At 32.3% G+C, this 15,805-nt stretch overlaps 4 protein-coding genes across 5 annotated transcripts in view; 2 read left to right on the forward strand and 2 right to left on the reverse strand.

Annotated features, from left to right (window-relative positions):
* Nucleotides 1-723: 723 nt before the first annotated feature.
* Nucleotides 724-5,876, forward strand: LOC148305462 (putative aldehyde dehydrogenase family 7 member A1 homolog). The gene is made up of 9 exons (XM_088266652.1): nucleotides 724-763; nucleotides 2,637-2,809; nucleotides 2,931-3,147; nucleotides 3,356-3,573; nucleotides 3,654-3,869; nucleotides 3,954-4,133; nucleotides 4,338-4,520; nucleotides 4,819-5,025; nucleotides 5,600-5,876. The coding sequence occupies exons 1-9, from the start codon at nucleotides 739-741 to the stop codon at nucleotides 5,810-5,812; spliced, it is 1,632 nt and encodes a 543-aa protein (XP_088122778.1). The 5' UTR covers nucleotides 724-738; the 3' UTR covers nucleotides 5,813-5,876.
* Nucleotides 5,820-8,009, reverse strand: Mettl5 (Methyltransferase like 5). Its single transcript, XM_088266653.1, has 4 exons — nucleotides 7,875-8,009; nucleotides 7,113-7,327; nucleotides 6,114-6,254; nucleotides 5,820-6,032 (listed from the first exon to the last, which is right to left on the reverse strand). Exons 1-4 carry the CDS (start codon nucleotides 8,007-8,009, stop codon nucleotides 5,876-5,878), a joined length of 648 nt encoding a protein of 215 aa, XP_088122779.1. The 3' UTR covers nucleotides 5,820-5,875.
* A 66-nt stretch (nucleotides 8,010-8,075) lies between these two features.
* Nucleotides 8,076-9,008, reverse strand: LOC148305464 (SOSS complex subunit C homolog). Its single transcript, XM_088266654.1, has 4 exons — nucleotides 8,760-9,008; nucleotides 8,558-8,638; nucleotides 8,307-8,470; nucleotides 8,076-8,231 (listed from the first exon to the last, which is right to left on the reverse strand). The coding sequence occupies exons 2-4, from the start codon at nucleotides 8,586-8,588 to the stop codon at nucleotides 8,076-8,078; spliced, it is 351 nt and encodes a 116-aa protein (XP_088122780.1). The 5' UTR covers nucleotides 8,589-8,638; nucleotides 8,760-9,008.
* Nucleotides 9,009-10,040: 1,032 nt separating this feature from the next.
* LOC148305465 (uncharacterized) overlaps nucleotides 10,041-15,805 on the forward strand; it is a 75,343-nt gene continuing 69,578 nt past the window's right edge. Inside the window, exons 1-4 of one of the 2 annotated variants that reach the window (XM_088266656.1) lie at nucleotides 10,041-10,367; nucleotides 12,000-12,194; nucleotides 13,200-13,785; nucleotides 14,746-14,793. In XM_088266656.1, coding sequence (XP_088122782.1) covers nucleotides 10,167-10,367; nucleotides 12,000-12,194; nucleotides 13,200-13,785; nucleotides 14,746-14,793 — 1,030 coding nt within the window. In that variant the 5' untranslated portion in view covers nucleotides 10,041-10,166. The remainder of the gene's footprint in view (nucleotides 10,368-11,999; nucleotides 12,195-13,199; nucleotides 13,786-14,745; nucleotides 14,794-15,805) is intronic. The other variant, XM_088266655.1, reaches the window with a different exon arrangement.

Genomic DNA, 15,805 nt, shown 5'->3' on the forward strand with positions numbered 1-15,805 from the left:
GAGTGAATTAATACACACATAATAAGTAATTATTGATATGTATTTTATATATATATATATATATATATATATATATATATATATATATATATATATATATATATATATATATATATATATATATATATATATATATATATATATATATATAGGGTCCGCCATCTAAAGTTTTTTTTTTCAACTAGTGCTTATTTCGTGAATGGTAACACTTAGCTCATGTCTGATTTGACAGATAATTAGTTTTATCCTTCCGCTGAGCGAATATGGTTGTGTATACGCTTGAACAACGCTGGGAAATATTGCGACATTACTTTGAAAATCATGGTAATGTTGCAGAATGTGTGCGAAAATTGCGTACGGTTTTTGGAAGAAGAGAAGCACCGTCAGCTCCGTATGTTCGTTATCTTGTGAAAAAAGTGAAAGAAACTGGCATCCTCATCGATAAACCAAAGCGTGAAAAGCCAAAAACAGTGCGTACACCCGAGAATATCGATGTTGTGGCAGAAAGTGTGCGTGAAGCGCCATCAACATCAATTCACCGTCGTTCTCAACAATTGAACATTTCGGAGACATCATTGAGACGAATTTTGCATAAAGACCTTGGTATGACGCCATACAAAGTCCAATTGGTTCAGGAGTTGAAGCCAACTGACCATCCAATGCGTTTTCGCTTCGCTGAGTGGGCCTGCGATCGACTTACAGAAGATGCCGATTTTGCCAAAAAAATCATCTTTTCGGATGAAGCTCATTTTGATCTTGGCGGGTATGTAAACAAGCAAAATTGTCGTATTTGGGGCACAGAAAACCCGCACGCATACATTGAAAAGCCGGTACACCCAAAACGAGTCACTGTTTGGTGCGGATTTTGGTCCAGAGGCATAATTAGGCCATTTTTCTTTGAAAATGAGCAAGGAGTGGCCGTTACAGTCAATGGCGATCGTTATCGGGCCATGTTGAACGGATTTTTGTTCACAAAAATTGAAGAGGAGGATATTGGCAACATTTGGTTTCAACAGGACGGCGCTACGTGCCACACAGCCGAAGCTACGAAGTTTTTTTTTTATAGCATTTTCAAAAAAAAAAAGTTATTTGGCGGACCCTTTATATATATATATATATATATATATATATATATATATATATATATATATATGTATATATATATGGTATATATATATATATATATATATATATATATATATATATATATATATATATATATATATATATATATATATATATATATATATATATATATATATATATATATATATATATATATATATATATATATATATATATATATATATACTATGCGTCCTGGTTTGACCGGGATTGTCCCGGTTTCGACACGGGTCCCGGCCGGCTTAGATTTAGTCCCGCTTTGCGCGAGCACTGTCTATTCATCTATTCTGTGGCGCTTGTCAGTGGCACTCAAGGGAACGGAAAGTGAAGAATGGAGTTTAACAACGACCCAAATTGAATACGTGGACAAATGGGTCCAATTATTCAAACATTTTGAGGAGCAACACATTGATGCACCTAATTTGATTACAATTATACAATATATTTTGTGGTTACCCGGGACCCAGCACCTTTGGAGTTTGTTTTCTCAATAATGAATCACATTTGGTCAGATGACCGCGGCCGCATGTGCGCGGATTCTGCTGTACGAGCGTTACTATTCTGTGAATTAAATTTTGGCATTACATGCAGTGACTTTTATAAAAACAATTCACTCCAGCGAAAAGTACAATTGGCACAATAACTACTTAAAAGCAAATAAAAACCTTTCCCCGGAAAGCTAGGCTGGCAGTACACAACGGAGTCCTGGTTCCAACCCTAATGTATGTAAGTGAAGCAGGGAGTTGGCAAAAGAAGGATGTAAGTAGATTGGATGCAGCCAAAATGCGATCTCTCAGAAGAATGCGTGACAAAACGATGCATGATAGATGTTCGAATAGTGAAATAAGGAAGGAATGCAAAGCTGAGATATGCATTATTGATAAAATTAAGAAAGGTGTGTTGAGATGGTTTAGACATGTGGAACGAATGAGTGAGGAAAGACCGAGAAAAACTTGGCACGATCAGGTATGCCAAATACTTGTAAGCGGTCTGGTTAGGAGTCTTAATAATCAGCGGGTATGTATGAGGAGATTCACAAATGTGGAAGAGGCGAAGAAAGTTTGCAAAGAGTTGTGTGGTGTTCTATTATCTCTGCCTACCCATGCGGAGAAGCGATACGATCGTTAATTAGTTACTAAACTTTTAGCATTCAATTTGTTTTTTTGCTAACTGTCCCTCCTGTCCCGGTTTAGAGCTTCATAATTATGGTAAGGCTATATATTAGGTTTACCGGAATGCTCTGTCCGATAATGCCATATCAGTTATCAAGGCCATGTTAGAGCAAGATCCTTTTTTGACAACACCGGAGATTGCAAAAAAAGCTTAATTCAGCCCAGCAAACCATTTCGGACCAAATACAGAGAATTGGTTTAATATGAAAAATCTCTCAATCAATAAAAATGTTTTATTTTACCCCTCTCTTCTCTTTTTTAAACTTATCATCCGTTGAAAATAAATATATTTTTTATCTTTTGGCCACAATACACACTGTGACATAACTATTTCTATAGTGACGAGGCAAATATTCAATCATCTTAGAAAACTCAACATGTTAAAAAAAGCAGCAGTACCATTTTCAACTCAATTTCTTATTGATGATCCAAAATATGGATTTCTTAAAGATCTCGGCATTGAAGGATTAAATTTAGGAGTTTATAATGGCAAATGGAGTGGTTCTGGAAATGTAAGTAGAAAAATGTATTTCTAAAATTATTTACCTAAATGAACTTTTTAAAAAATCATTTAAAACTTGCAACTTTGATTCATTACACGCATCTTACTATGTGATCACTCTCGCATTTCAGTTGATATCATCAGTTAGCCCAGCAAATGGTCAAGTAATAGCAGAAGTTAAAGAAGGAAACACTGCAGATTACGAAGAATGTGTGAAAGCGGCGGAAGATGCTTGGAAGGAGTGGGTTGATTTACCGGCACCACGTAGAGGAGAAATCGTAAGACTAATTGGAAATGCTCTGCGTGATAAACTGGAGCCTCTTGGGAAATTAGTTTCATTGGAAATGGGTAAATATTATACAATTTTATATTTACCTTCCATTATTTAATTATCTTTTCCAAATTTTTAACAAAATAGAGTAAAAATTAAGCCAGGTATATTATTTATAGAGAAACATTAAAAACTGACTGAACGGCAATTAAATATAAATTAATGATATTTTCCTGTCTTGTATTCTTATATTGTATCACTTTTATTAATAATATCACATTTCAGGGAAAATACTGGCAGAAGGAATTGGAGAAGTACAAGAATATATAGACATTTGCGATTATGCTGTAGGCCTCTCGAGATCTCTACCGGGATCGATACTACCATCAGAAAGGCCCGGTCACGTTCTGATGGAAAAGTGGAATCCCTTGGGTGTTGTCGGGGTTATATCCGCTTTTAATTTTCCTGTGGCTGTTTATGGGTGGAACAGTGCAATTGCAATGGTTAGGCTTTTACTTAAATAGTTCACATGTTTAATTTATTCATTTTAGATAAAAATACCTGTGAATGACAATTCTTTTAGGTATGCGGTGACACTCTGATATGGAAGCCTGCTCCAAGCACACCTCTAACGGCAGTAGCGGTCACTAAAATTATATCGAAAGTTTTGGAGCAATATGGTGTTCCGGGATCTATTGCTTCACTTTGTGTCGGAGGTGCAGAGATTGGCAAGCTCATGTCACGAGACAATAGAATAAAATTGTTGTCTTTCACAGGCAGTACGTCAGTTGGTCAACAGGTAGATAAAAAATCTTAATAGATGTGATTATATTAATATCCCAGAGAAATGGAACATACAATATTACCAAAACTATTCAATTAGGTAGGTGTGGAGGTTCAAAAGAGATTTGGAAAACACCTTTTGGAGCTTGGAGGAAACAATGCTATAATAGTAAACGAAGATGCTGACATGGAGATGGTTGCTCGTGCTACAGTATTTGCTTGCGTTGGCACGGCAGGTCAAAGATGTACTACTACCAGAAGACTTATTTTACATAAAAAGGTTATTTTCACTTTTTTCTTTTCAATTATACCACAACTTCATACCCAAGGTCTAAAATAATACACCTATTAAATGGAATGGTGGCTTTAAAAAGCCAACCAAAAGCCCTTGTCACATAAAAATCTACTTAACTATTTTTATAAATGTACACATCAGTAATATGTATGAAGTACCTATCGCTCTATGAGAGAACTATGTTTACAGGTATATAAAGATGTTGTCGAGCGTCTCAAGAAATCCTATGCACAAGTTATAAAGCGAATTGGGGATCCCTTAGATGCAGAAACACTATACGCTCCATTACACTCTCAAAATTCAATCGACCAATATGTTGAAACAATAAAGCGAGCTGTTGCAGCAGGAGGCAAAATCGAATTTGGTGGAAATGTAAGTAAATAAAATTCAATAATGATAATTATTTTAATGATAAGTAGTTAAACCTGATAATGGGTTAATGTTTTTCTCAAATAAATATTGACTTAACTCTCAAACCAGAGCAGTACAAGTACTACACTAACCGCTATACTGAGGAAGACTATACTAATGGTAGGAGAGGTAACCTAAAGTTTTTTACCAGGCAAGTTAGTTAGAACATTTCATGTTGATCCATAGTAATATTGTATATTTATTTGAAACATTTCCGTAGGCATTTTGTACAGTTTTGACACTTACAGATTTTTTGCAGGTGATAAACAGACCTGGGTATTTTGTTGAACCAACTATTATTAGTGGCCTGCCGCATGACGCAGATGTAGTAAAGAGCGAATGTTTTGCTCCAATCGTGTATTGCCTAGAGGCACCAGATATTGATACGGCAATCGCTTGGAACAATGAAGTTGACCAAGGTTTATCATCAAGTTTGTTTACTCAAAACTTGAGCAATATATTCCAGGTGAGAAATTAAAGCGCTTTTTTCATAGTAGAGAAAAATACTGAATATTGCTTCGAAATAATCAAATTTATAGCATTGATCGAAATATATTAGGACATAGGTAGGTAAAAAAAAAAGTAACATTAAAATGTTTAGAGCTGTCCGAGAGAAGGACAGTTATTCTCAAGTCATCGTCGACATCAGGGGAACCTTACATGACACACACAAAAGAACATTAAAATAAAATATCGCAATATTTTTAACACTCGTTATAAATAAAGAGAATATTTTACTTGGTAAAAACAATATATTTCTTAAAATCTTTTCTGACATGTGTTTCGATGCACTCTGTATCATTTTCAAAGATCAATAATGGATTGAGACACATGTCACTATGGTTTGTAAGAAACATTGTTATTTACTAGGTAACATTGAAATAAAAAATAAATAGATATTAACAATAAGTGACTGCTGAATCAAGGAAAAAAATAGGTGAAAAGCCATAAAAAAGATGATGAAAAAATGAAAAAAATTTATAATTTCACTTTCGAGGTTTTAAATAAAATTATGGTGTCACATATAGTCATTTTTCTAGTGGATTGGTCCAAAGGGTTCAGACTGTGGGATAGTGAATATTAACATACCGACTTCGGGAGCTGAAATTGGTGGAGCATTCGGTGGAGAGAAACATACTGGAGGCGGGAGGGAGTCTGGAAGTGACGCTTGGAAGCAGTATATGAGACGTTCAACAATTACAATCAATCATTCCAAAGAACTGCCACTAGCGCAGGGAATCAAGTTTGAATAAAATAACCTTTATAAAAATGTAACTTTATTAAAATCAAATAAAATATATTTTATTTGTAAAAATTTAGACAATATCTTTTATTTTAAATCTCCAAAAATCAACAGCAATATCCACTGATGTTTTTTTGTGGAATTTGTACGACGATGGAAGATTATATTTGAGTTCCGCCACCACTTTAGGTTCAAGACCCAATTCTTTTCCCTTCTTCATAATGAATGACCTAGAAAATAAATAAATACCGTATTAAATAATCAGATAAAAACATGTATACGAAATGGGAAAATCCAAAAAAAGTATCTACCTAGTGGAAGATTTGTGTAAAGAGTAAATAGCAGTAGTTGCTAACTGCGAAGCCACCTGCAAGAATTCCACATCCATACCACTGTTATTCTTTGTCCCAAAAGGTGGATTCATAACAACCGTGTCAAACTGCTTATTAAACCTAAAGACACACATACAAAATATAAAAAAGGTATGGGAAACTACATATTTGGAAGAAATATGATATAGAAAATTAAAAAGCCTACCATACACATATTTTTCCTCCTTGAAGTCACTTAAGACAACAAAAATCACCCGATATGTGGACTAATTTTCAGTTTGTGTTAGATAATGATTTTGATCGGATCGAAATGTGTGTTACAATAGATATAAAGGAAAAGTGGTATGTATTTACTAAGTATAATTAAATATATATATATTGAATTACCTGTAATAAAATTAATATAATACTGATCAATTTCTTCATGTAAGATATTAATTTATATTTTGAATATTGAAAGCATTAACTTTGTGGATCATATTGATATATTATTTCGAGAAATAAAAATACTTTGTGTTCTGATCCACTCACATTTTTATTTAACCAACTAGTTTCGGCAACAACCTGTTGCCCTCTTCAGGGTTACTTCAGGGTTTAGTAATAAATGTAACCCTGAAGAGGGCAACAGGTTGTTGCCGAAACTAGTTGGGTTAAATAAAAATGTGAGTGGATCAGAACACAAAGTATTTTTATTTCTCGAAATAATATAATAATTTATAATTTAAGTTTTACTAAGTAAACACCACTATTATTTACTAAGTATAACTTAAATTAAAATGGATACATTTACCACAAAGTGACTGCCGAATCAATTAATGAAATTAATCAATTTTATATGGAAAATTATATGGTCAAAAATAACAAATGGTCAAAACCACGAAGTTTATAAAATGTTCCAATTACTAAAGGGTTTTTTTGATACTTAGCTATAAGCTAAAGATTTCCTATGTAATAAATATCATTTACAAAATATCTTACCTATCAGACTTTCTGTTCAAAATATTTATCAGTACAGCATCAACATTAGTTACTTCTAGTTCTTCGATGTTTGTTTTAAATATGTCCAGTGCATTGGGATCAATCTCTAGTCCTGCAACGAGAGAGGCCTGAAGTAAGGCAGCACCAGCACTGAGCATACCGCAACCAGCTCCCAAGTCACATACTGCCCGGCCTTCCACATCTTCATATAAAGTCTAAACAGAATAGATAATAAAATACTTAAGATCCAACTAAACATAATACTCATCACATTGAGTGCAAAATGTTTTACAGTGGAGTAATTACTACAACCAGGTAACTTTTGAATAAACTTTGTTGGGAAATTGAAATTTAACATTACGAGCAGTTTGATAAATAAGTTTTTGTATTTTTATGATAAAAGAAAACATTTTTTTTTAATGATTTTAATGCATTATGACATAAATACTTAATCCTTCCCGGTCCCCCAAAATTAAAAAAAAAAATCTAGGTAGACAGTTACATTCCAATTGTAAAAATATTTTGTCCTCTGCTCCACATACTGTTGTAATAGGTACGAGTGACAAAAATGTAAGCTTGGAATCTAGATGTATTATTAATATAATTATGTCACTTGTTTATTCTGGTACGACTAAGCAGTGGGTGCTAGAAGAAAACAAGAAAATAAGAAAAAAAATATAAAGAATTTAAACCGAACTTGCCTAGAAAATCTGCAATCATCAAAAAGCATAGAAAAATTTATAGATAAGAGACTATTCTTACTTGCATTGTGTGTAACATGCAGCTGGCAATATGCGGAGGTGTTGCATATTGCTCCAAAACCACTTTAGGATTGGAAAACTCCTCCAGTCCTTGAAGCCATTCTTCGAGAACTCTCAACTTCATGCACGCACCCATAGTTCATATGTATATATATATGTAACAAGTTATTTTGTCAACAATTTATTTACAAGATCACTGTAATCATTTAGGATCAAATCGTGGCAACACGGGAAGTATTTGATTTCCGAATGAAGAGTCCTGTGGTACAAAGAAACCAAAGGAGGTAGCGTTTGCGTTATTTAAAGCAGTTCTTTGAGAAGTATTTATAAGATGGCCATCAGCCGTTTGGGGCAAAATCTAAAATAATAAAAACATGATTAGCAAAAGCAAATGTTCTAAATAACGCAAAGGAATGGAAATGATGACTACAACCATGCTACTGGAAATGGCCGGAATAGATGAAACAGGAAGCGGCGTCACTGCAGGTGTTGATGTCAACGAAACGGAGGAACTAGAGAGTGATGTCGTAGAACCTTGTTTCAACAAAGCTTGTTTCTTTAACTGAAGCTCTTCTAATATTTTTCGGTTGGCTAATTCTAAAATGTAAAAATCATTGATTAATAGCATGGTGGTTTTTATTTAAGTGCCAGAGTTGTACTTTAATCCGGTTCAATAATACATACCTCTTTGTGCATTAGGTTGAGGAAACGCCATCGAAGAATATAAATTATATATTACGAATTATGAATAAGCATGTAGGCTGACTGAAACAACGCAATAACAAATAAAATAGATTTCTTAAGATACTTAACCTTAAAAAACAACGTTTTAAATTGATCTAGCTATTCGTTTTTGATAAACATTCAATGACACCTTTTCACTTACATTTGATTACGAGGATGTAAAATGATTTAGTTTCAGACATGAATTTAAAATAAAACGTAACAAATTATCATAAAAAATCGTAACGCAAGTGTCAAAACACCGACAGTACTGGGCAATACGAATTGGTTGTAAACCATAGACCAAATTTTGTATTGTATCATATACACCATAGACCCATATATTTTATGAACCAGCCACGACGCTGGAACCAAAATTATTGCAGAAGCAGACTGCAGATGTTTTCCGAATCTAGCCAAAAATGATAAAGAGGAACGTGTTTCAAAATTCAAAGCATTGTTCGCCTAATGGTAGGGACTGACCGGAGCATTTCGTCGTAACGAAACGTCGTAACATCGCTCTCGGCTTTCTGTACTGGCTATACGAATGCTCGCATCGTGTTACGTGTTACGTTACGACGAAATGGCTCCGGTCAGTCCCCACCATAACACGATTTCACTACCTGAATGTAGAAATATTCTAAATCACAAGTTTATTTCGTATTTATTCATGTATTTTATTATTTATACTTTTTTTGTTGTTGTGAAGAAATTAGGAATTAAATAAATAGCTACTCAAACATTATGAATCTAAATATTCAAAAGAAAACACGTATGAATGATTGACAGAACTGACATTTAAGCGTCTTAGCTAATATTTGTAATGTTATAAAAAATTACAATTTAAAAGTTTCATTAACCTTTATTGGTAAATAAATCGTATTTTGCAGCTAAAGGAAAATTTAATACTGCCATGAAAATAGAGAAATTTATTTTTTTGGGAAATCCATGAAATAGAATTTAACAAATAAACGAATAAAATTATTGCATTTGGTAAAACCATTTAAAAAAATAAATCTTTAAAAAAACATTTTCAAGAAGTTAGCACACACAAAAATAACATTAGAAGTACTGCAACAGTACAGGATATCTCTTAATAACATCGAGGATATCTGGAATTTTTTTAATTAAATATATTAAATTCAAATTAAGTTCGATTAAATTCAACAGATTCAAATTATATAAAAAACGGTGGTTATCTATCCTTCGTAAGTAGGTAAGAAAAAAAATGAATACGTGTACATACTTGTCTGGTTACTAGATAATATGTTTGGTATTATTCAAAAATAGACTCTATGTTCATAATCTGCAATAGATTTAAAATCTTATTTGCGTAACAAAATTATATTACTCACTCTTGATATTAGTCGCTCGTAAATACTCCGGAAAAGTGACAAAATAAACATACGTTTTTATTTTCGTCAAATTGGTAAAACATTTTATTGATTGTTTTCTTTCTACACTTTCGGCCAGACGATAGAAAAAAGTATTGAAAAGGTCGGGTTATTATACGTAAAACTGTGATTTATTAATATTCATGAAAATCGTATTTAAGGCATGTTAGTAAGGAATGGAAGGGCCGGAATTGGGTGGCGAGCAACAATTTTGCTTGCGATGGAACAATTTTCAGGCGAATATTACTTCCCAATTCGAGGCTCTTCGCGATGATGAGGATTTTGTGGACGTCACCCTTGCCTGCGAAGGACATAGGTTGGAAGCGCATAAAGTGGTTCTATCAGCATGCAGCCCCTATTTCAAGGAACTTTTCAAGGTTAATATACCCTTCTGAATTACCTTATGATATTTTGTGAAAGGTTTCTGAAATTATGTCTTAACCTTTAAATTTTATTTCGACACTGAATTTGTCAATACTATATTTCTCGATGTCTATATATTATTTATTTATTTATCAATAAATGGTTTGTGGGCAATTTTTATGCTTAATTTTAAATGTAAATATTATATATTACATATATTTTTTTACAATATAGGTAAGTATATTAATTTTTCAATATGTCGAGTATAATATAAAAAAAAATCAGTATTTATATTATGGATTGTCAAAAAAAACTATTCGATGATGAACCATATTATCATAAATGATCTAAAGTATGTAGGTGTTAATCGAGTTTGAATCAACAGAATATAAGCCTTGGACTGGATTTTTTATATTTTCTTTGTTAAAATGTATTGTTATGGTATATTGAATTGTGCATATTTTTTACTAACATTATACTCATTGTTCTATATAATCAGACTACAAAATTTTAATTAAATTACATTTCATCCTCATTTAGGCAAATAATGTCGATAACCAAGAAATACTGTGTTGAGTTTTGTTTTACCATAGGACTCGGCTCCCGATCATTGCTGCCAATAGCAAATGAAATGCAAACATTATCTTTAAATATTTCATAATAATAAAGCGATAATAATTGCTAAATTTGCAGACAATCCTCTAAAATAGTGGCTTTGCATGTTATTCCTATAAAAAGATTTTATTCTTTTGACTTTGATGACTTTTTTAGTTATGAGTACAGTGAGTTTAGAAAAGTCAATAGAATTTGTTTTTAATAAATCTGCTCAAAATGAATATATGCATCCAAAGAGTATCTTTGTATGATTTTTTCCAGATCACATGCTTATTTATTACATGGAGATTCATTAAAAAAAATAGTTGTTACCTAACTGGCATTAACAATATTTTACGGGAAAGTGTCAATATTGTCATTTGCTCTAAAGACAAATTAAGTCTAGAGGTTAAGGACGGTCAAGAGATAACGTCCATTAGATTTAGATCTAATTGATGGTAAATTAGGTTTATATCGATCCCAGGTATCGAATTTCGTCTAAACTTACCCAGAAAGTCTTCTATTTATGAAGTTTATCATATTTTAAAATAGGATATAATTTTTGTTTATTATTATATTTAAAATAGGATATAACTAGTATTATCGATAAAATTAAGAAAGGTGTTCTGAGATGGTTTGGACATGTGAAACGTATAAGTGAGGAAAGAACGAATTTATTATTAATTAAACAAATTTATGAGGCCAATGTAGTTGGAAAAAGAAGCAGAGGAAGATCAAGGAAAACCTGGCATAAGCAGGTATGTCAAATACTTGAAAGCGGCCGGGTCAGGAGTTGTAATAATCGTCGGGTATGTATGAGGAGATGCATGAATGTAGAAGAGGCGAAGAATGTTTGCAAAGACAGAGTGGTGTGGCGTTCGATTCTCTCCGCCTACCCTTGCGGTGAAGCGGCGTGATGGTTAGTTAGTTAGTTAGTTAGGTATCGAGCAGTAAAATGATAAGTGGTATTGTTGACAGTGGAGTCACTTAAACACAAAATGGTGTTAAAAATGACTAGTGTAGTATAGTAAAGTATGATGAAAATGTTTCAGAGCAATCCATGCCCTCACCCGATAATTTTTATGCGGGATTGCGAGTTGATCCATATCACAGCTCTGTTAGAGTTCATGTACGCTGGAGAAGTGAACATCTCCCAAGCGCAGCTCACTTCCTTCCTGCGCACAGCCGAGGCTCTGCAGATCAGAGGCTTGACCGACTCCTCCGACAAAAATAAAACAGAAACCAAGGTATTGTAGAATTTATTTTAATTGACGAAAGAATTGGAAATACAGATGCTACATTAACTTATAAGCACCGATAGGCTTTATATGCCTTCTTTGTTACTCAAACCCGGTGTTTTGAGATATCAAAGGTTAATAACTCTCAGATTTTCCTAAGAATTTTTTGTCGAATGCACAAAGGATAAATTATTATGATCGCTAATAAAGTTGGTTTTATGTAACTGAAAAATTAAAACAAAAAGACAAATATTAATCATTTGTAAATCGATGTAATTAAATATAATTTTTTTTGCAAATATATATAAAAAAAAAAGTTTAAATAATTTAGCTATCATTTATATTTATTTTGGTATGTTTATAATTAATTATTTTTCACACATTCATAGATTTTGCCAAGATTTGGATTAGGCAAAACTTTTTAAATAACAATTCTATAATATATTTAATTATCTTATCTATTTTCGCATTCAATTATCCAGAGGGGTCTTTAGAAATAATGATGATTTGTTAACAAAATGTTTATTTAAATATATCATGATAAAGTTTGCAGTGACAATTCATTTTCGTACGATTGTTAGAATTTGACATAATACTCTCATTTGTTACATTAATTAAATGTATTATGGATATGACCATTTAAAATATGGGCATGGCAGGTAGTAGGGGGAGTGGGCTATACTGTTTTAGTCAGTTCCACTAATGTCTGTGAGTCAGACAATACAGTTTACATTTGCATGTGCAAATATATCATTCATTTGATATTATTTTTTTGTATGATTTATAACATCTGTGTGATTTTGTAATATTTTAATGATTATTATACTTTAGAATTTGATAGGTACTTTGTGGTTTGGTAAATGTTTTATTGGAATTCTTTTAATGATAATTATCAGTGTAATTTTATTTACCTAAAAATTAAATAATAATGATTGAATAATATGTGTTGTAAGTCATGGAAAAGTTTTTGCCATGGAATTCACTTATAAATTTTGGCGTACAATTTGTTTTTAGAACACATCAAAGTCTAATCCGTCGCAGCTAAGAAGCTTGCTGTGCGGAAGATTGCGTCAACAGACTTCTCCTGCCAAAGATTCAAGCCAAAATGCCGGATCCAATGATACTTACTTAAAGACTGTAAAACACTTTAGCCAAAGCCGAAGAGGTGCGAGAGCTGAATGTGAAGCAACTAATACGATTCAATCGCATAACGGAATACCGGATAAGGGATTCTTTCCGGCATCCCTTCCTGGGTCTAGCAATAATTGTGAATTGAAAGATGATGCGCTTAGATTAAAAGAAAATATTTTAGCCAACAATCAAAATGACGAGAATTATGCGTATAACTTGTCAGAAAGCAACACCTCACTACTGAATGAAAGTGACGTTCTGAGTTCGGGAAAGATCAATCCGTTTGCCGTCGGAAATGTGAATTTTGGCAGTTTGCATTCGGAGTTTTCGCATGATATGATTGAACCCAAAATAGAAGTGCCTGATTACACGAGCGAAGATGACACAAGACAAGAACGCACATTCAACCCCGATATGTTGTTTGGGATGGATAATGCTCAGTTATCTAATCCATTCTTAGCCCTTCAAGGTAAATATTAAATTACTCATATTAAATTTACAAGAGTACTTCTCTTAGATTTCAATCTTCAATTAGCATCCTTCTTGCCTATCTGTTTCAACCCGGAGTACACCCATTCTGAACAAAATTTAAAGGATTAAAAAAATACATATTTTACATAAATTCAAATTTAACAAATAGTTTTTATGCACTCATTTATTTTTATGAGTTGGATGTATTATATTATTTTCAAACTAGTAAAATGTTCAATTGACAGATTATATGCTGTATAGTCTTGGTTAGAGACATGACAATGTCTTTTGTTTCCATATGTAAAGAGCCGGAAGAGGTGGTTGATGCATTTAAAACCCATGTTCCGGAGGTACCCGATGATCCACTTTGTAAAACAAAACGCTATGGAAATTGGTTCTAGCATATGCAAATGTGTATCGATCATCAGGAAGGATATATTTTGAAAAACAATTCACCTTTCAGCTAAAACAATTTTTTTTGCAAGTTTTTCATGGTAAAAATTTAGCAATCTATGTTTGCATTAGAAATATCTTACCTGTTTTCAAATTTCAAATTCTGTTTATAACTGCTTTTCAACCGTTTTTAAACCTCTTTTCATATTTTCAGTTATGGTCAGTTTTATGTTAATTAAAAACTAACACTAGTAGAGTGCTTTAGATGTACTATTGCATTAAACGATATTGCAATTGATTGGCAGTGTCCTTAAATGTTTTATTTTTAAATGTTATGTATGATAATGGGAAGAAAAACAATGTTAATTTGTGCATATTCAATAGAATATTATAAGTTTTATAAACAGGAACATTTTTTATTTATTCAAAATATTTTTGAATAATTTTTAGTATCCCTTATTGATTTAGGACTGTTAATGCATATATGTGGAACATATTGAAACTATTTATGCATTTACAAATGAAATTAAGATGTGAATTAATAAATGAGTAAATTTTATTTCAGGCGATTCTACGGCAGGGACTAGTCAGGAAATCAAAGGGGAAATAGATGGTAAGTTTGAATCTTGTTTTTTTTTTTTAAATAAAAGTATTGTATTATGTTTTACACTATTTATATAAAATTTTAAATATGTTATTTTTGTTTGCAAACTATTATTTATTTGTTATATTTATAGTGTATTGTTATGTGGATTTTTACGTATTTTTTCATTTATTTTTCTATTTATATATTTATGCATTATAACCCGTTATTTTGCATTCTATACTTTACGTTGTGTTATACGAGTATATAACGTATGTAGGTATCGCGTATTCTCGTTTTATGTCCGCTGAAATATTGGTGTTCGCTTTTTGAGGAAGTGCGGCAGGTTGGTGCAGTGTGGGCTCGACTGACAGGGCAAATATGTTATTCTTATAATCGATCTAGTGCCAATCATTCTGTGGAACATTCACCCATTGTTTCTTATCTACAGGATTTGTGAAATCTTGCATTAGTGTAATCACTGTAGCAGCATAGGCTTCATTTGCCTTCTAAATTTGATTTGTTTTCTTTAAAATATAAATCATATATGATGTGCTTTATATTTTTGATAATGCAGTTATGCAGTAATAATTAAAAATGATTTATTTTCGGGCCAAGCAGTTAACGCTGATGTGCCTAATTCGTGTTAGACTTTCACAATTATTTTAATTAGCCGCGAAGCCTGTGATTTAATAGGCTGGCTTCTTGTGACCAAGTATCACAACTGCACCGACTTTATATATTTAATCATTTTAAATATTTTGTATGCTTCTTTTATTATTTTTTTTGTATACTAGAGATTATATTTTGAATACATTTTGCCCTGTTGGTTGGTGGAGTGCTATTATCTCTTCATTCATTGGGTCCAAGTCTTTCTTTTAATTTTTTTTAGCTTAGTTACGTTTCATTTTAAACCCCAATTGTTTAGAGATAATAGTAGTCCCATACCAACATATATGGTGCAATCAATAGTTTTTCTTATTATTCGTCATTGTTGTATTCTTAAAAACCTAACCACAAATAAGTTAGATCTTTATATATA

This window comes from Brachycentrus maculatus, unplaced genomic scaffold (genome assembly GCF_059751285.1).
Source record: "Brachycentrus maculatus isolate JH-2025_06_01 unplaced genomic scaffold, ASM5975128v1 h1tg000274l, whole genome shotgun sequence".
In the NCBI taxonomy this organism is placed as follows: domain Eukaryota; kingdom Metazoa; phylum Arthropoda; class Insecta; order Trichoptera; family Brachycentridae; genus Brachycentrus; species Brachycentrus maculatus.